The sequence below is a fragment of the Salvelinus alpinus genome, chromosome 24, assembly GCF_045679555.1.
Source record: "Salvelinus alpinus chromosome 24, SLU_Salpinus.1, whole genome shotgun sequence".
NCBI classification, from domain to species: Eukaryota; Metazoa; Chordata; class Actinopteri; order Salmoniformes; family Salmonidae; genus Salvelinus; species Salvelinus alpinus.
In genome coordinates this window covers 18255720-18277599 of record NC_092109.1, presented here as the reverse complement: position 1 = coordinate 18277599, position 21880 = coordinate 18255720, and the positions used below count along the sequence as shown (strand labels likewise).

The following is a 21880-nucleotide window of genomic DNA, read 5'->3' as shown; positions in this document are numbered from 1 at the left end:
ATGTCAAATCAAATTTGTATGTATGTATGTCAAATGTATGTATGTATGCATGCATGCATCTATGTCAAATCCAATGTATGTATGTATGTATGTATGTATGTATGTATGTATGCATGTATGTCAAATCAAATGTATGTATGCATGTATGTCAATACAAATGTATGTATGTATGTATGTATGTCAAATCAAATGTATGTATGTATGTATGTATGCATGTATGTCAAATGTATGTATGTCAAATGTATGTATGTCGTATGTATGTATGTAGACCTTCATTGGGCCTGTTCTTCAGCAGCAGCACGTTGAGGGGTTTCTCCAGGGGCTCCTGCTCCCGAGGGGGGCGGGCCATGGGGACTGGCATGGCGGTGGGGGAGGGTGAGCGGTCCAGACGCTCCCTGCTCCCGCTCCTCTTCATCTGCTCTTTCCTGTGGTCGCGGTCACTGGGAACACGTTCACGGTTACGCTCAAAGCTGTGGTCGCGACCATGGCTGCGGGCGGGACTGTGATCGGCTCTGTACCGTCGGTCGGGGCTGTTAGTGCGGTCAAGAGTGCGTTCACTACGGAAACGCCTGTCGGGGCTGGGGTCGCGGTCAAGGGCCCGTTCGCTGCGGTAACGCCGATCGGGGCTGTGGTCGCGGTCAAGAGTGAGGTCGCTTTTGTAGCGGCGGTCAGGGCTACGTTCACGGTCCAGAGTGCGACCCATGCTCCCGTCTCGTCTGTACTGCCTGTCTGGATGGAGGTCCCTCTCCATACTTCTGCCCCGGTCATCTCGACCGTAATCACGGTCAAAGCCCCGTCCCTGATAGCCAGCGTCTGTGTAACCACCCCTCTCCTGGCTGTGGTCGCGGTCTTGATGACTGCTGCGTCCACTGTACACACTGCGGCGGTCCTGGTCGTAGTCATCGTTGTAGTCGTTACTGAAGACGCGGTCATCAGGGGAAGGGGCGCGTTTCAGCAGGTTTACCGGAACCTTCCGGGGCCTCTTGACCGTCTGTCAAAAACAAAGACCACATCAGGCACTGACTGAACCATCAGGAATCATTGACAACTTATTTATTCAATTTGTATTTTTTTAATTTTTAAATCAGGGGAATCCATTGAGACCAGGGTCTCATTTTCAATGGTGCCTTGAGGACAACAAATTCAACATGATTCATGAACATCATGCAGCCCATATAGGTTTTGATTTAAAAGGTTTGTATCATTCTTAACTGTAAGGTGCCAAATAACTCTAAATCTAGCATATAGGACCTGTTTCAAATGATCACTTTTATGCTCAACATAGCCACTTCCTATTCGCACTCTCATGCCGGAATGGGAAAATATCCTTTTTATTTTATTCAGCTAAGTTAAATTAAATTCTTCTTACGATAAAAATTATATATAAAATAATGGCACGGGACATAAGAATATATTGTCTGCTAATTGAACTAGCCTACGGCATGGCGCATAGCCTGACAACAGAGTAGGCCGACTCAAATTCTGTTCTTTTAAAATTGACTACATTTTATTCATGTTTCTTTAGACCTGCCCAAAATAAATAATGGATTTATTGTGTGTGTATATTAAAACAGATTTATTAACTTTTTTAAATGTAGATGCTCCCAATACCGAACCCCAGCGGTACAGCTTCTGTAATATCCAGGAAACGAGACTTAACACCATCAGAAATCAGACATTGTGTCCTGTCTGACAGTTCATTCTCAAACCACTTGCAAGACGCCTGATCCAGGCCTATTTCAGTCAACCTTTGAATGAGAATGTGACGGCCAACAGTGTCGAAGGCCTTGGAAAGGTCTATAAATAAGGCAGCACAATGATGATTTTTAGGACCTAAGCAATTTAGCACATCTAGAACAAGTGTAGCAGCTGAAACGGTGCTGTGTTCAGGTCTACCCTCAGATCCCAAACATCGAATTGGGAATCTTTTGCCACTACAATCAAACATTTTTTTTTATATATACAGTGCATTTGGAAAGTATTCAGACCCCTTCCCTTTTTCCACATTTTGGTACGTTCCAGCCTTATTCTAAAATGGATTAAATTGTTTTTTCCCCCTCCATCAAATCGACACACAATACCCCATAATGACAAACCAAGCCATGAGGTCGACAGAATTGTCCGTAGAGCTCTGAGACAGTACTGTGTCAAGGCACAGATCTGGGAAAGGGTACCAAAACATTTCTGCAGCATTGAAGGTCCAAGAACAGAGTGGCCTCCATCATTCTTAAATTGAAGAAGTTTGGAACCACCAAGACTTCCAAGAGCTGGATGCCAGGCCAAACTGAGCAATAGGGGGAGAAGGGCCGTGGTCAGGGAGGTGACCAAGAACCCAATGGTTACTGACAGAGCTCCAGAGTTCCTCTGTGGAGATGGGAGAAACTTCCAGAAGGACAACCATCTGTGGCCAGACAGATGCCATTCCTCAGTAAAAGTCACGACAGCCCGCTTGCAGTTTGCCAAAAGGCACCGAAAGGACTCTCCGACCATGAGAAACAAGATTCTCTGGTCTGATGAAACCAAGTTTGAACTCTTAGGCCTGAATGCCAAGTGTCACATCTGGAAGAAAGCTGGCACCATCCCTACGGTGAATCATGGTGGCGGCAGCATCATGCTGTGGGGATTTTTTTTACAGCGGCAGGGACTGGGAGACTAGTCAGGATTGAAGCCAAGATGGAGCAAAGTACAGAGATCTTTGATGAAAACCTGCTCCAGAGCACTCAGGACCTCAGACTGGGGTGAAGGTTCACCTTCCAACAGGACAGCAACCCTAAGCATACAGCCAAGACAACGCAGGAGTGGCTTCGAGACAAGTCTCTGAATGTTCTTGAGTGGCCCAGCCAGTTCCCGGACTTGAACCTGATCGAAAATCTCTCGACAGACCTGAAAATAGCTGTGCAGCGACACTCCCCATCCAACCTGACAGAGCTGGAAAGGATCTGCAGAGGAGAATGGAAGAAACTCCAAATACAGGTGTGCCAAGCTTGTAGTGTCATACCCAAGACTCGAGGCTGTGATCTCTGTCAAAGGTGCTTCAACGAAGTACTGAGTAAAGGGTCTGAATACTTATGTAAATGTAAAATTCTAGTTTTTAAATTGGTAAAAAAAAATGGGAAATTTCTAAAAACCTGTTTTTGCTTTGTCATTATGGGGGTAGTGTTTAGATTGATGAGGGGGGAACAAATATTTCATCTATTTTTAGAATAAGGCTGTAACGTAACAAAATGTAGAAAAAGTCAAAAGGGTCTGAATACTTTCCGAAAGCACTATGTCAAACACTCACAATTTTGGCTACTTTTCCACACTTTCTGAGGGTCTGTACAGCGAAGGAGTGTGGCACGCTGTCCATGGGAATGGCGTTCACCTGCACCACCCGGTCATTCTCACTATAAAACACAATTAACATCTGAGGATATACAAACTGTACACAGATTAGCTCCTCAAAATGACAGAACACTTGATTTCTCATAATGACGGATTGACAAGAAGTACGTACAATAGCAGGCCATCGGCGGGCCCTCCTTGAAGTACGTCAGATACCACTATGGACATCTCCCCGCTTTCCTCGTTGGGGTTGTCCCGCCCCCCGGACACTGCAATACCAAAACCCATCTTGGGGTCCTGCAGTGGAGAGGACATGTATTAGAGATGTGTTTGTATGGGTGTGCGAGTGCCTGTGTGACCTCGTCTGTTCAGGTTAGTGTGTGAGTAAATGTATCTGTCTGTCTAGGTTTGTGATGAAGTCTTTATGTAAGATAAGCCATACATCCTACCTAGTGTTTACGTGTGTGTGTCTCTCTCTCTCTCCTTGTTGTCTGTGTGATGTACCTGCCCCCGTGCTGACCAGATGAGACTAGAGCAGAGATTTAAACACCCCCATCTCCTCTCCCATCTCTACTAAAAACATTCCCTGCTCCGCTCGCGAGAGTTTGGCCGACAGCATCGGCATGTGAAGGTCGGTCGAAAGTTCCCTATGCTATGCCAAACAGTACCTATCCTGTAACGGCTAAAGGAGCATCACATTAGCCCGTTACACTCTCTCTCTCTCCCTCTCTATCCTCGCTAGCAGATTGTATGACAGCTGGATGTGGAAGGGTCAGTGATGTGGTGGTAAAAAAAAGCAGCTTTATAGCCAGAGCAGAGTGAGTGGAGGAGACAATGAGCACGAGCGCCACACGATTAACTGTCCTGGGCAGATGTGATTGCATGCATGGCATTATTCCAGTCTGTGTGCTGTAGATGGGTGAACATGTACTAGAGTGCGTCAGATGTTCTGAAACACATCTTAAAAAAGGACCCACGGTGTATTGCATTGTAATCTGGTGGTGTAGCTGCGCATGACAATTAGAATTCAATTCTGTTTTTGTTATAAAAGTACACATTGAAATGTGATACAGTTGCAGTGAAGAGTGTTGTAGTGTGTTATGGTTGCAGTACTTAAATGGGTTGTATTGTGTAGTAATCCAGTGTGGTGCTGTATGTGTGTTGTTGTAAAGCTGGACTCACCCTCTGCAGCGTCACTGTGTACTGCTCCCACACGGTTTCCTCCATGACTGGGCTCTATGGGAGAAGGACACATTCCACAATGAACAGGAGATAACCATGTGTCTCTCATTTCAACAGGACATACTGAGGTGCACACTATTAGCTCAATCATGAGGGACCATGCCAAACATCATGCTCAAAATCTCATATACCCAACAGAAAGGCCACATAAGATAACACTCTGCTATACCCAGCACAAACAAATTCCATGTTCCCAACCAATACCCTCTGAGCACATGGTACAGTACACACCAAGTAATCAGCAGAATCACACATGGACTACTGCTTCCGCACACCCTCAGCCTTACACGAACCATCCAATACAGTACACATACCAGCTGAAAACAGAAAACTTGACCAAAGTACCCACCCACATTTTAACCAACTACTACACCCACCATGAAACACCTGCTTATCGGTCTACCTTTCCACCCAGACCACCTGTCTAACTAGAGCCAAGCTGGAGTCACTCACGAGCCCCTGGAGGATACGGATGGCCTTGTAGGTGTGGATCCATTTCCTGTGCAGGTGTAGGACAGTCTTCATGGTTCCTTCTCTGCTCTATCTACCTCCACTGATTATTTGCTCTGGCTGCCTGAGCTGCTACGCCACGACCTCATCCATTTCCACAGCAGCAGTGGCAGCAGCCACACCCTGCATTTATCTGCCTGCCTAGCTTTGACGTAAGCTGTATTCTGCTGGCCTACATTCAGCGCAAATCCCACCGTCCACAGAGTGTAAACACACAATTGCAAACGCGGCGATGATTAAATACACATGCACACAAAATAACATGCATAGATTCACCAAGATAATCGCACACCGACATATACGAATGAGTATATGCAGATGTACGTGTGAATTTGGATTCAATCACTTTTTGACAGCATCCCTTTTGATTTAAACGGAACCTAAATTTCCCATTGTAGAAGTGGTCAGAAAGTGACTTTTTGGACCCGAATGCCAAAATATTCAAGAGATAAAAGGTGCTCAAAGTTGACCCATTTTGCATACCCCATCATACCATGTTTTCATCACTGAAAAAGATAAACGGTTGAAATTGATATAATTTAAAAGCTTACAGACAGGGTTGTCAAACTATTTTATAATGTATGTAAAACATTTGTGACAAACATTCATTTTTTTTATAATTAAAATGTAATTTCACAATGTTTCAACTTCATATTCATAATCTCAAGCACCACCCCAATATCAACATGTGAAAATGGCCCGTTTCTATGTAGTAAAAACAATATGCTTTCTCTAAGTGTTTCCAATGACATAATCAACCAATTCATAGACAATTAGTAGGCAATGCCTACTCACAATTGGTCAAAAATCCCACGATGAAAACCGACGAGGTCACTGGAAGCACTTATCTTCGTGTTTAATTATTTATTTATTTTAACTACTACTATGGGAATAAAATTGGCATTTAAACTTTCAAAATGATACCAAAAAGGAAGGTTGGATGTCCACACAGAGAATGTTGACTTGAATGGGAATATCTGCTGTAAATTATACTGTCAATCCTCCATAGGAAATCTATTGAAATCATAGAAATATAGTTAATAGAATAGACATCAAGACCTATCATTTAAAAAGATTCTCTGGTACTTTTGTATACTTTAGAGTCAGTAGCTCTGAAAGTAGCACTCACCAGCCAAAAGTGGTCCCCAAACATTGTGTACTACATCACATACAGTACCAGTCAAAAGTTTGGACACAGCTACTCATTCAAGGGCTTTTCTTAATTGTTTTACCATTTTCTACATTGTAGAATAATTGTGAAGACATCAAAACTATGAAATAGCACATACAGAATCATGTAGTAATCAAAGTAAAAACAAATCCAAATATTTTTTAGATCCTTCAAAGTAGCCACCCTTTGCCTTGATGACAGCTTTGCACACTCTTGGCATTCTCTCAACTAGCTTCACCTGGAATGCTTTTCCAACAGTCTTGAAAGAGTTCCCACATATGCTGAGCACTTGTTGGCTGCTTTTCCTTCAGTCTGAGGTACAACTCATCCCAAGCCATCTCAATTGGGATGAGGTCGGGTGGTTGTGGAGGCCAGGTCATCTGATGCAGCACTTGGTCTTTTACCAAATATGGTAATCTTCTGTATACCACCCCTACGTTGTCACAATACAACTGATTGGCTCAAACGCATTAAGGAAATAAATTCCACAAATTAACAAGGCACACCAGTTAATTGATATGCATTCCAGGGGACTACCACATCAAGCTGGTTGAGAGAATGCCAAGAGTGTGCGAAGCTGTCATCAAGGCATAGGGTGGCTACTTTGAAGAATCTCAAATATAAAATCTATTTTGATTTGCTTAACACTTTTTTGGTTACTACATGATTCCATACGTTATTTCATAGTTGTAATGTCTTCACTATTATTCTACAATGTAGATAATAGTAAAAATAAAGAAAAACCCTTGAATGAGTAGGTGTCCAAACTTTTGCCTGGTACTGTATGTGCACCACCTCATTGCTTTCTCCCTCTGTTGTGTTGACAGAGACTTTGGGCCCGCTCTGCAACCTTATTGGATATCGCTGGGCAGGCCTCTTGCTAGCTGTCACTCAAATGCCAGGGGCTGAAGCTCATTGGCTATTACTCAAATTGCTAGGGGGCTGGCCCACGTGGGGAAGATTTTGGGAAAATTGCACAGCATAGCTTCAAGAGAACAGTTGCTTTCAAATTAGGTATTTCTTGGCTAATTGAGGTACAGTAATTATGCATATATGAACTACACATTGACACATCCAGCACAAAGCGGGAGAAAAAAAAAATAAAGCTTTCTTAGTCACCAAAGTACCGGAGCATGTTTTTTAGTTAACATTCACTTGGTGGGTGGACCAGCAGTCATCTTTGTTTTTTGGTAGTAATTAAAAGTTAAAATTTCTATTAAATTAAAATGTCAAATTGTCTACCAGCGAACTTGTAGTGGTATGAAGGGATAGGTCCAGTCTATGAATTATATTTCTATGTTTGAAATGACACCCACCCTCTATTCAAGAGAATGTTGTGTCTCAACCGATGGCAGGCATAACACAAAACCTCAGATGATGTGAAATGGGGTCTAAGCTACAACATATGCGAATATGAAAAAAATATGATTTTCTGCGTTTAGATAAATTGACACATTATGAAAAGGATTGTTTTGTACAACAAAAAATATATATACAAGTTGTTTGACAACAATTGTTTGTAATCATTTAAATTATATGCGTGTTGGCATCCAGTTCCAAAAACTCACTTCTTCCATGGGCAAACATGTATGAAAGGTTTCAAATCAAAAGAGACGTCAAAAAGTGATTGAATTTAAATGGATATACCCAATATGCACACACAAAAGCAAACGCTTTAACCACATGCTTTAAAAACCACATCCTTTATTCTTGTTCAGATAAAACAACAAATATCATGCACACACACACAATAGAATAAGACAACACAAACAACCATACATATCTGCTACAAAGCCTTACACAATACACATGCCAGGCATGTCTATAACTCCAGCACTGCAATTCTATACAGTTCTCATTATGGTGTGGTTTTATCTACAGGACATGTCTTCTTGTAGCAGTATGCCCTCTACTTCCAGAACAGCTAGCTACACTACACGGGGTGCCCAAATGCACTCTATCAAAGACACTAACAGATTTCAAGGGGTAACATTTACCTACAGTACTGGATTAAAATCACTAGTAGAGTTATTTCTAATTTGTCAGAAATGTCCAGATCAACTAACCCATGTCAGCTAACATGTTATTGTAATGTTTGACTCACTCAAATATCACAAAAACACATGGCATAATGTGTAGAATTGCAAATGTTCTATCTGCCAACAACGAGGGGGGGGGGGGGGGGGGGGAACTTGCTTGTGCCCATAGAAATAGATGTAGGGGGATGTTACCCAATGCTGGAAAAAGGGTAAGAGTTAAAACATTTTTTAAAGACTCTAAAACAACTCAGTATGTTGACAGTATCAGGATGTACCAATGTAAGTGTCTCGAATATTTTTATCTCAACAAATACGTAGACCTATAAACGCAGTCCATTACCACAACCAAATAATTTTTATAAAAACACCCAACTAATGTTCAAACCAATAAAATACAACACGCATTCATTATCGCTTGGAATTCTGTCCATTTTATTTTGACAAAATGGATCCTTCCCAGATTACTTTAATAGATTTTTCAACCCTGGGTGTCCCAAGACTAACAGAGGCAAGTCAGTCAGTTCCAAATTGGAAAGTAAGATTGTTAGTTGTAGAGTTTCAGTGTTGTAAAAAGGACAGGTATTTCAATCTAACAATGCAAACTGAATAAAAATATTAATATGCGGGTGTGTCGTTCCAATATCAGATTCAGAGCTGTCAAGTTATGTAGCCATCAAGCGTAGCTCCATGTCATTGCATCAAAGTAAAGTAGATAACAGTGCTACTAATAGCCTCAAGACCAAACAGCATTTCCGGTTGCACATGCATTTAGTACAATAATCTGTTGTGATGGGTGGCCTGAATCTTTTCCTCAGTTCTCTTTAAACTGCTTCTATGGAAGACTCCTAATAGTCCTGGTTAAATATGCATTGGGTGAGGTGCGTGGGCCAGCAACTTCCAAATAGTGCTAAGGGACATAGGCCTTGGATACATTGTGAATGGGGAACATGAATAACCGAAGGACGATCCAAGGTAATAGATATCCAGCAAAGACTTTCAAACTGACTTTTAAACCATATCCTACTGCCAAAACCACTCTTGATGTCCTGTTTACAGAGTAGATCACAAAATGGCACTGTATAAATCATATGTCCAACCACACACACCCACGGTATTAGGGCAGATTAGGATGGGTAAAGAATACATGTACAAAGTTTGCAGAAATGATGACATACCTTCAGAATAGCAGAGTAGCTGGGTGAAGAGAGTCGACAGAGACACAGGTACTGGGCTTCTTTGGTCCAGTAGAACCTATCCCAGGAGCAGCTAGATCGGTACAGGTCAGTGTTGGACTGGTCAGTACTGGATGTGTCCCTGTGGGGAGAGACAAAAGGGCTTTCGATAATCATTACTTAACATTAAGATCAGAGTTCAACTTTGTATAAGGAGTTTTAATTGTCAATCTATGTAAAAATGTAACTCGGAAGAAAAAAGTATTAACTAATTAAGACAAATATTTGTTCTTGTAATGGTGGAATCAATTAGCATACCATGTACTGTTAATTGGTATGTCTGTGCATGTGTAAGAGTTGCTTCCATCCCTCTCCTTGCCCCAACCTGGGCTCAACCCAGGAACCCTCTGAAAACAACAACTGCCTCCCACGAAGCATCGGTACCGATCGCTGCACAAAAGCCGTGGCCTTTGCAGAGCAAGTGAAATAACTACTTCAAGGTCTCAGAGCGTGACGTCACAAAATTAACCGCTACTAGCGCGCAACGCTAACTAGCTATCCATTTCACACCTGTTACACATGAACTATAAATACCTTATTTTATTGATTAACATCTATATTATTGAATGTCATGTGATATGGATGTGTGGCGATAAAGCATTTGTCTAATGCTATTTATTCTGCCTGTCGAATACAAAAATAGTTTTAAAAAAATAGACAACATTTTTTTTTTTTTTGATTGCATTGGTAAGAGGGCAGAGGGGGGAGGGGACAACAAGGAGAGCCAGTGTAGCTGTAATCTGTTTGCATTTTAGCCAAACATATGCTCTGCTATTTGGCCTTGTGTCAGAACAGGAATAAATACACTGAACAAAAATATAATAACGCAACATGTAAAGTGTAGGTCCCATGTTTCATGAGCTGAATTTTAAAAATCCCACAAAACCCATATGCACAAAAATAAGAATTTCTGCACAAACTGTCAGAAACCGTCTCAGGGAAGCTCATCTGCGTGCTCGTCGTCCTCACCAGGGTCTTGACTGACTGACTGCAGTTCGACGTTGTAACCAGCTTCTGTGTACAAATGCTCACCTTCGATGGGCACTGACACGCTGGAGAAGTGTGCTCTTCAAGGATTAATCATGGTTTCAACTGTACCGGGCAGATGGCCGACAGTGTGTATGACATAGTGTTGGCGAAGGGGTTTGCTGATGTCAACGTTGTAAACAGAGTGGCGGTGCGGACAACAAACACAATTGCATTTTATATGATGACAATTTGAATACACAGTGACAAGATCGTGGAGGTCCATTGTCGTGCCATTCACCCGCCGCCATCACCTCATGTTTCAGCATGATAATGCACGGCCCCATGTCACAAGGATCTGTACACAATTCCTGGAAGCTGAACATGTCCCACTTCTTCCATAGCCTGCATAGTCACCAGACATGTCACCCAATGAGCATGTTTGGGATGTTCTGGATCGACGTATACGACAGCGTGTTTCAGTTCCCGACAATATCCAGTAACTTCACACAGCCATTGAAGAGTGGACAACATTCCACAATCAACAGCCTGATCAACTCTCTATGCGAAGGAAATGTGTCACGCTGCATGATGCAAATGGTGGTCACACCACATACTGACAGGGGTTCTGATCCATGCCCCTACCTTTCAAAAAAAGGCATCTGTGACCAACAGATGCATATCTGTATTCCCAGTCATGTGAAATACATAGATTAGGGCCTAATGAATTTATTACAATTTACTGATATGAACTGTAACTCAGTAAAATCTTTGAAATTGTTGCATGTTGCGTTCATATTTTTGTTTTGACCAAATGCTCAGCTCGTGTCGTTTGCCTTTTCCTTTCCAACTATCTCCCCAATACCCTGACCCTAGCAGATGTGCAGGGAAACTACAAGCAAGCTTCTATCAGCATATATTTAGTTTTATTTCAATTTTATTTGACTAGGCAAGTCCGTCAAGAACACATTTTTATTTACAATGATGGCCTACACCAGCCAAACCCTAACCCGGATGACGCTGGGCCAAATGTGCGCCGCCCTATGTGACTCCCAATCACGGCCGGTTGTGATACAGCCTGGAATGAGACTGCACGATTAGGAAATCTCCAAACTAAGAATACTGCAATCTATGTATCTTGGGAGAATGACGAAGACCAATATTGTGCATAGTGAATTACTGATCTACAACAACCTCAAAAGTGGGCGAGGGATCACACACACAAAACCTCAGTGGGTGAGGGGTCATATAGCACTTTGTGATGTGCTGATGTAAAAAGGGCTTTATAAATACATTTCACTGAATGATAAATATATACACACACCACACACACAAACTAAAGAACGGTTCCATAACAGATCCAGTGAGTGGCTGGACTGGGTCAGCTAAGGAGAGCCATGCGACTCACAGGATCTCTGCTACATTCATCTGCTGTGCATCTATAGTCACACTCAAAGCTCTATGACCTGAGCTGGAACTAATGACAACACACATGCTCATGCTGTAGCATGTAGGCTAGTACCATCTGGCTGAAACATCTATACATTCTGGCACACAATTTATTATTTGTAGTGCAAATGATTCAACTACGTTAGAGGTGCAGTAAATGCTTGTACTTGAATCCACCAGAGTTAAGCTACATAGACACTAGACCCACATTCATTTCACACAAACACGCTCATACGCCACACCTCTGCTTCACTCACCCTGGGGGCCTCCATCGTTTCCTCCCAGGTGGTAGGAGCTCTCTTTTGTTGAGGGGAACAATCCCCATGGCCGCCTGCATGATGGTAATGAATTTCTTAAACTTCATCTTTGAGCCCTCAGCTGTTTCTTCACTTACACCCCATGCTACTCACAACGGTTCCACTAACATATCTCACTTCCCTCCGCAATATTCTAAACCCCTAACTACCAACCCTCTTTCCCACCACTGTGCTCACTGCCATCACACATACACACTACACTGAACCCTGCCCACTAGCTACTACATTTGCGATGACGAGCCCTGTGTCCCCTAACCATCAGCTCTGACAGATGTATTTTCCCCCTCAGAGAAACAAAATGGACAATTACAGCCACATTACAGGCGATGGGCAGGCCCAGAGGGGATGACAGCAAGTCACTCTTATACAATTCTGGAGATCTCTAAACATTACACTAATGAAAACGCTGCTGCCGTGATAATTCTGGTACTAAGCCCTGATAGATCATGTATGCACCCCGCCCCATTTTCTCATAATCCCCACGGAGGCTTAGTCCTCTGGCCATTAACACCCAGAGCCCCCCATCATCATCATCATCCTCACACACACACACCATTCCATCCTCACACCATAAGAATAACAAATAATTAAAGCGCAGCAGTGAAATAACAATAGCGAGATTATATACAAGGGGGGTACCGGTACAGAGTCAATGTGCAGGGGCACTGGTGTCGAGGTAATATGTACATGTAAGTAGAGTTATTAAAGTGACTATGCATAGATAATACCAGAGAGTAGCAGCAGCATAGAAGAGGGTGGGGGGGATGAAAATAGTATGGGTAGCCATTTGATTAGCTGTTCAGGAGTCTTATGGCTTGGGATAGAAGCTGTTTAGAAGCCTCTTGGACCTAGACTTGCTGCTCCGGTACCGCTTGCCGTGCGGTAACAGAGAGAACAGTCTGACTAGGGTGGCTGGAATCTTTGACAATTTTTAGGGCCTTCCTCTGACACCGCCTGGTATAGAGGTCCTGGATGGCAGGAAGCTTGGCCCCAGTGATGTACTGGGCCGTACGCACTACCCTCTGTAGAGCCTTGCGGTCAGAGCCCGAGCAGTTGCCATACCAGCCAGTGATGCAACCCTTCAGGACGCTTTCGATGGTGCAGCTGTCGAACCTTTTGAGGATCTGAGGACCCATGCCAAATCTTTTCAGTCTCCTGAGGGGGAATACGTTTTGTTGTGCCCTCTTCACGACTGTCTTGGTGTGTTTGGACTAGGGTTGCACATTTTGGGGAATATTCAGAGGTGGAACCTTTCCGTGGGAATTAACAGGAATATATGGGAATTAATGGAAATATATGCAAATTAATATTAATACCATTTAAATGTAGATGTTTTTTGCATTGGATATATTTACCATATCACATGGAGACAGAAACATAAACCTTTTACCTTTTCAGTAGACATAATTGCAAATGATTAAATCCTTCCAATATATATTTTTTTTTAAATAATAATAATTTTATGAATTGAACTTTAAATGAGTTGAACAACAAAAGAGAATATTGAATGATCCCCAATGATCCATCGCATCTCCCATTTAAAAAAAAACATACATCTGTAAAATGATAGTCTAGAAACTAAAGCTATGGTTGTCTTCCTCTCAGGCTTCCATGTCTTCTCCCTGGACCTCTTCAATGTCCACCTCTAGAACATCAGACTCTGAAGCCTCATCTTCACATTCACTTACCAACCTTGTTGAGGATGTCTTGTTCCATGTTTGAGGATGGCTTGTTTCTTGTGTGTTCCAAAAAAAGGAGCTGTTGTGCTCTGAGGCAGCTGATGTTGGTGGGATTTGGAGGATGATGGAGGCAACCGGGGAAGAGCCTCAGATCCACAAAGTCCCTTCCACCAGGTGGCTGATGAGATATGTTGGCACGACTGCCATATTGCATCTCCATCCCAAAGCCCTTGCTTGGAAGTGTACTTCGCCAGACTGCCAAGAACCTTGCCCTCATCCAGGCCAAGGCAGCGAGACACAGTAGTGATGACACCATAGGCCTTGTTGATCTCTGCACCAGACAGGATGCTCTAGCCAGCATACTTGGCATCCAACACGTATGCTGCGGCGTGTATGGGCTTCAGGCAGAAGTCTTCACGCTTTTTGATGCATTTCAGAACTGCAGTTTCCTCTGCTTTTCAGTGATTTGCTTTTTTTTTTGAATGATTTGCTGTTTGTTTTGGTTGTGTTTCAGATTATTTGGTGCCCAATGGAAATTGATGATATATAATGTATTGTGTCATATTAGAGTCACTTATCTTGTAAAGAAAAACGTTTTTAAAAACTTCTACATTAATGTAGATTCTACCATGATTACAGATAATCCTGAATGAATCAGAAATTTAGAGGCATACAAACCCTGCCTCCCTCCCCCACGTTATTGTAATGGTGAAACGTTAGCATGTCTTGGGGATAGGATATTTGTGAGAACTCTCAACATTACTCACGATTCATTCAGGACTATCCACAATCATTGTAGCATCCACATTAATGTAGAAGTGTTCAGAAACATATTCTTATTTACAAAAAAAGTGACTCCAAAATGACACAATACATTATTTAAAATTCATTTCTATTGGGCACAAAATAATCAAAACAAACAGCAAATGTATCCAACAAGGTTGTAGAGTCACAAGCATTGGGTGCTAGGAATACGGAACCAAATAACTAACTTTGGACCACAGGAGGCCTTTTGATAGGCCTTCATTGTAAATAAGAATGTGTTCTTAACTGACTTGCCTAGTTAAAAAGGGTAAATAAATACGAAAATGATTTGTCCCAATTCCTTGGGACCTCTAAAATGGGGGGACTATGTACAAAATGTGCTGTAATTTTTAAATGGTTCACCCGATATGGATGAAAATATAGTCAAATTACAGCTAACAGTCTGCACTTTAACGTAAGTCATTGTATCATTTCAAATTCAAAGTGCTGGAGTACAGAGCCAAAACAACAAAAATGTGTCACTGTCCCAATATTTTTGGAGCTCACTGTATTTGGAATGCATATGCCAGATGGAGACACATGCCAATCACAAATATGTCTGAGTGAGAGAGACTTTTTGCCTACTGTAATGCAACCTGGTTTAATAGCATTTTGTATTATTCTGTACGTAAAAACAAGACTCAATTTAGTATGATATGTATTAATTTGTGGGTATGTTACGAAATACAATTTGTATTATATGTTACAAATTTGCAAAACATACAATATGTTATGAAGTCTAGCTAGGTGGCTAACGTTAGATAGGTTAAATGGTTAGGGTTAGCTAAAAGGATTAGGTGAAGGGTTAAGGTTGGCTAAAAGGGTTAGGTGAAGGGTTAATGATAATGCACGTCCCCATGTCGTAAGGATCTGTACACAATTCCTTGAAGCTGAAAATGTCCCAGTTCTTCCATGGCCTGAATACTCACCAGACATGTCACCCATTGAGCATATTTGGGATACTCTGGATCAACAGCATGTTCCAGTTCCCAACAATATCCAGCAACTTAGCACAGCCATTGAAGAGGAGTGGGACAACATTCCACATGCTACATTCAACAGCCTGATCAACTCTATGTGAAGGAGATGTGTCGTGTTGAATGAGGCAAATGGTGGTCACACCAAATGACTGACTGGTTCTGATCCTAGCCCCTATTTTTTTTCTTCTTTTTTTTAAGGCATCTGTGACCAACAGATGGATATCGGTATTCCCAGTGATGGGAAATCCATAGATTAGGGCCTAAAGAATGTATTACAATTGATGGATTTCCTTATTTATTTCTGTACCTTTATTTAACTAGGCAGGCCAGTTAAGAACAAACTCTTATTTTCAATGACGGCCTAGGAACAGTGGGTTAACTGCCTTGTTCAGGGGCAGAACGACAGATTTTTTACCTTGTCAGCTCGGGATTCGATCTTGCAACCTTTCGGTTAATAGTCCAACGCTCTTACCACGAGGCTACCTGCCAACCCATGAACTGTAACTCAGTAAAAACGCTGAAATTGTTGCATTTATATTTTTGTTCAGGATAAATGGAGTGACTCGGATTTACGTACAGAATAATACAAAATGCTTTGAGACCAGTTAACGTAATGATGTCCCTGACCCTGAATAATCACTGAGACAGTCAACATCCCACAGTTGAGAACTAATCTAAATAAAGCGTGCAGTGATTTTAGGAAATAATTTAGTAAATGAATGCACACAGATAGTAAAGCTGAAGCTATAACTGTAATATTTGTGTTGTGGAGAAATGACCAGGCAGGAGACGGGAGTACAGTTAGTTTTCGTTTAGTCAAAACCTCTCGTGCTCTCCAGTTCGCGGCACCATGGTGCGCATGTGCATTTCCTATTAGGTGTAGTAACGTAACACTGCCGTAATACATCACTGCTTAGTAACTGCATAGTAACTAATATAAACAGATGTAGATCTCAGATACTACACTCCTCCCCCATAGTGTTTAACTCCCAGAGAACAAGGTAAATATTAGAGAACTACTAATGCAATATCTGAACAATGCATTCTTAAACATCTTTCAACTACTGGGTTGAAGCAGACTTTGAGCCCAGCACAAATCCATGGGATTATTCTAACCGAAGATGGAGTTTGTATCCTAATAACTAACCCAGGTAATGTCATTTTTCTTTCCTTTTATCTAGGACATATTAAAGTTTTTGTTTGTTTTACTGTCTGTTACCTCCTTAAACAGCTCAACTCACAGGTCAAGCTTTTGAGGTGCCCTTCGCTGTCGAATAGGATATCTCTGCTCCTCCTGGGCTTCCGGTGGTGGGCCAGGTTCGGGTGGAAGGTCATGCTCTGTCTCTCCCGTACGTCCACAGTCAGGAGAATAGTACTGGGGGTCGTTATTGTTCTTGTTCTCTCGGCGTGTCTCTGCTGGGGCGTTGGACCGTAGCAGATGATCCACATGAACGTTGACCTGGCGATGACCAATTTGGACTTGGTAAGTCAAAGGTCCTCTGCGTTGCAAGATCACACCTGAGTTCCACAGGCGCTTGGGGTGTCTGAAATCACGTACCATCACCCTCTCTCCCTCTTTGAATTCTCTGACAGTCTTTGAGTGTCTGTCATGAGCTTTCTTCTGCTGTAGCTGGTGCTTTGCCACAGTGCTTGACAAGTCTGGTTTCAACAATGTCAGGTGGGTACGTGGTTGGCGTCTCAAACAGTTCAGCTGGTGTACATTCCGTTACTGTGTGTGGTGTGTTACGGTAAGACTGAACCTCGAGTCTAGTCCAGGCCTTCTTAAAGGTTTGCACGGCTCTCTCCGCTGTTCCGTTTGATGCCGGATGGTAAGGTGGTAACAGGATGTGCCTTACTCCATTGTTCTTGAGAAACATTTCAAAATCGTTTGAAGTGAAAGGAGGGCCATTGTCCGATACGAGCTCCTTGACTAGTCCAAAGGATGCCACAGGTGTCTGAGAAGATTGATGGTCTTCTCAGCTGTGGTCAGTTGAGTAGGGAACACTTCCATCCACTTGGAATGGACATCGACGACAACAAGGAAATGTTGCTTGTCAATCTCGGCGGAATCCACGTGGATGCGTTCCCAAGGTGTAGCAGCCCAGGACCATGGATGAAGAGGTGCAGCAGCAGGCTTGTTGTGAACAGCTTCACAAGGTGAGCAGTGGCCTACATGCTGTTGAATGTCCTGATCCAGTCCAGGCCACCACAGATAACTGCGAGCGAGTGCTTTCATCCGAGTTATCCCTGGATGTCCCTCATGCAGGTCAGATAGCAGTCTCCTCTGGAATTTGTGAGGTACCACCACCCTTGATCCCCACAGAACACATCCTTGATCAGTGGACAACTGGTCTTTCTTGTCGATGAATGGACGAAGGTTATCGTCATTTACGAAATTTGGCCAACCGCCTAATGTTAAGTCCAAGACTTTGGAAAGCACTGGATCTTTCCTCGTTTCCTCTGCTATGTCTGAAGTAAATATGGGCAGTTCGTCAATGAGAGAGATCTGGAGGACTGCTCTGTCATCTTCACTGTCGGAGTCACTATTGCATGGTAGTCTTGATAGTGTATCTGCATTTGCGTGATCACTGGATCGTCTGTACTCAATCTCGTAGTCGTAGGCTAACAATATCAGAGCCCAACGTTGCATTCGAAGTGCAACAAGGGTTGGTATAGCTGATTTGTCCAAGGATGGCCAACAGAGGCTTGTGATCGGTCAGCAGTTGGAACTTCCTTCCGTAGAGGTATTTGTGAAACTTCTTCACTCCGAATATTATGCTCAGGGCTTCCTTCTCAATTTGAGCATCATTTTTCTCACTTGGTGATAGAGTCCATGATGCAAATGCAATAGGGTGTTCTTCACCTGACGATAGAACATGTGAGATGACGGCTCCTACTCCATATGGAGATGCATCACACGCGAGTCTCAGCTTCATCTCTGTGTTGTAGTGGGCAAGCCACTTACTCTTTAGCAGATGCTGTTTGCAAGTCTTGAATGCTTCTTCGCATTGTGGGGACCAATTCCACTTTGTATCAGCCTGCAGCAGTTGGTGAAGCGGATGCAACAATGTGGACAAGTTTGCCTCAAACTTTCCGTAATAGTTCAGGAGCCCCAAAAATGACCTCAGCTCTGAGATATTTGTGGGTGCTCTCCAGTTCAATTACAGTTTTTTTTTATTTAACCACCAGAGGGCAGTGTCGCTATTCTGGACTCCAAAAGTCTTGCTACTTGGCAGCTCCTGAACACTGTACCTACTAGCAGTGCTTAGCCTTTTTTACTGGCGAAAGAAAATAAAAAACTGACGAATTACATAATTATTTTGAGTTTCATTACTCACGCAACATTCTTCCCTTCAAGCAATGTCCGTTAAAGAAGTTTAATCACCTCATTGCCATTGTAATATTTGTGTTTTGGAGAAATGACCAGGCAGGAGACGGGAGTACAGTTAGTTTTCGTTTAGTCAAAACCTCTCGAGCTCTACAGTTCGCGGCACCATGGTGCGCATGTGCATTTCCTATTAGGTGTAGTAACGTAACACTGCCGTAATACATCACTGCTTAGTAACTGCATAGTAACGAATATAAACAGATGTAGATCCCAGATACTACAATCACGATGAATGGTGATGAATCTCATTGTAAAACAAATGCCTAAACCTGCAGCATTCAGAACTGGTCATGACTCCGATCAAAGAAGGCCTCACATTAAAACATACATTCAGTTCTTACAAACATAGTCTGGGCATGTAGACTGAAATAAAGAAATGGAGTAAAAGGAGATGATATATCTCAATATATCTCTTCTCCACATGGTTGTTGTGAACCTTATCACAAAGGGATGTTTTGACTGGGATTTGCTATTCTGAATAAGGTCTCGGTGCTTTGGGTTAGACATACCCATAGCCCAATAAATGGACTAAAGGAGTCTAACATTACTCCTTATAGTCCAAGGTCTACACTTGTTGTATTCGGCGCATGTGACGAATACAGTTTGATTTGATGTTCTGTTAAAAAGGGGAATTGGCCCTGGAAGTCAAAACAGCCAAATACTCTAGGGCTGGGCGGTATTCCGTATTTTTACGATATACCAGTATTGATGCACGAACCGGTTTGGGTTTTTACTTTACCCTCTAACACTATTTGAATGTTTGGTTTGTTAAAATGTAATACACTGTGTGTAACGTTCATTTTTATAGTTTACTTTGCTACTTAAGTCATCTCTCTCCAGCCTCTTTTTCCACACAGACCTAGTCCCGCCCCGGCACTCAAGAGCATTTGTTGTTCCAGACTGAGACACTTGCGTTCAGTCTAGCACATGCAACAATATTGATGACAATGATGCAGTTTTCACTTTGCTTCTTAATATAAATTCACTAGTGTTCTATAAATTACACTATTAGTTTGTGTTTCTTACATCTGCAAAACAGCTAGTTTGTCTTTTCTTAGTAAGTTGGGCCTAAATCTTGTTAGCCACCAATGCTAATCGCTAGTTAGCTGGCTAGCTAATAAAATGTATCGAGTCAGAGCAAATGTAATTAGCTATACAGCCTGATAATACCAGTGATGGTGTAGACCTAAATCAGCATGTTGTTTGTGCAACAGTATCTTCTAAATCAAAGCCGAATACGCAAAGAAAGAATGTTAGCTACTTCATGCAGCAAAGTGAAATCATTCATTGTGGCCAAAGATTATTGGTTCCCCTAGGAAACTCTTATCAACACTGTTTCCTACCCTATCACAATAACTCCTCCCTGGCATTTTCAATCATTATCATGTCAAACACTATTCATAGTGCCCACTATTATATTGTAACTATAAATTTAGAATAATCATTCTAGTTCCATGATCCCAACAGTTCACCCATGTGTTAGAAAATAAGGCCTAGATTTTTTTTGCCTATATCATGCAGCCCTACTGCTATTTACAGTGTGGAAATTCTCAAATGAGTGCAGGAAATGTATGAAAAATTATTTTTGGTTGAAGTTGAATTGAACAGTATAAAACAATCAGAATGGAGAAAGACCCATTGAAATCAATTAGAATGTGTTGCCACCCTAGGGTCACACACTACTCACAAAGCTATTTATTTTGAGGCCTGTGAGCTAGGACCTCTTTTTAAGGGGAAGCCTATAAAAACAGTTATAAAACACAAATAGAGTTAAAATTACTCCACAAGACACCAGTACCCAAAACGATAGCCTAAATTGCAATACCTAAAAGTTGAAGTCCTATTTTATTTGGATAGGCCTAAATTAAACATTGAATTGTTAAAATGATTGGCTAAAGACCTTTGAAGAATTTAGATGATTTTGAATACACACATGGATTTCAATAAACAAATGGATAAGACTGTTCTATTCTCTTTGATTTAGTTCCTATTGCAACTCTGGCAAATTACAGAATGAATGACATACTGAACTAAATGGAGGATGAATTAAATGTTAAAATGTTGGAATATGAGACACACACATCATGCATGCTCTGCACTTTTTCTGGCTAGTAGGCCTACATTAGGGTATAATGACTATGGCTGCATGCCTCTAGAAGGGCATATTCTGAGGCTGAGGGGTGCTTTTCCAAAGGCGCATGGTGCTGCTGCAAGCAGATAACAAGCTCTTCAACTGGGCAGCAGTGTCACGATGGAGGGAATAGCCTATACGGAGACTACCTAAGACCACTGCAACAGACTTATTGTAAAGTGTGGGAATAAGTTTATGCCAGACATAGCCTCTGTTGAACCTCTCCCTAGTTAATTTCAAAGGCCGTATGTTCATGGCCCGATTCATACAAATCATGTAAAATGATTTTAAATTCATATTAACCCCTCCTACAGAATATGCTTTGGCAAGATTGAGTGATGAAATAAATGTCAAAATATATATATTTTTTTCAATATTTTGAGTGGCAAAGACTCCAGTGGTCATACATAATTCATATATTCACCAAATATCTATTATGTTCTGTTTCGTTATTCCTGGTATATACTACTGGTTAAGATTGCAGAAAGAGCCCAGAGAATGGGATGGTGCAATATTGAATTACTCATATTTTGATAAGATGCATGCATGGGGATGTCCACGTCTGTAGAGATACACCTAGCGGAATGAAACTTCACTGTTGTAGGCATAATACAGCTAGTGCTATCTAGACTTGGCCAACAAATCCAT

The 21880-nt window shown here is 42.0% G+C and overlaps 1 protein-coding gene across 2 annotated transcripts in view; it reads right to left on the bottom strand.

Moving 5' to 3' along the window:
- Positions 1 to 21880, bottom strand: part of LOC139551777 (tight junction protein ZO-2-like) — a 34279-nt gene that overhangs the window by 11235 nt on the left and 1164 nt on the right. For both annotated transcript variants that reach the window (XM_071363114.1, XM_071363112.1), the window contains exons 2-6: positions 9462 to 9600; positions 4507 to 4560; positions 3497 to 3621; positions 3284 to 3386; positions 271 to 991 (exon numbers count right to left, since the gene is read on the bottom strand). In XM_071363114.1, coding sequence (XP_071219215.1) covers positions 271 to 991; positions 3284 to 3386; positions 3497 to 3621; positions 4507 to 4551 — 994 coding nt within the window. In that variant the 5' untranslated portion in view covers positions 4552 to 4560; positions 9462 to 9600. The remainder of the gene's footprint in view (positions 1 to 270; positions 992 to 3283; positions 3387 to 3496; positions 3622 to 4506; positions 4561 to 9461; positions 9601 to 21880) is intronic.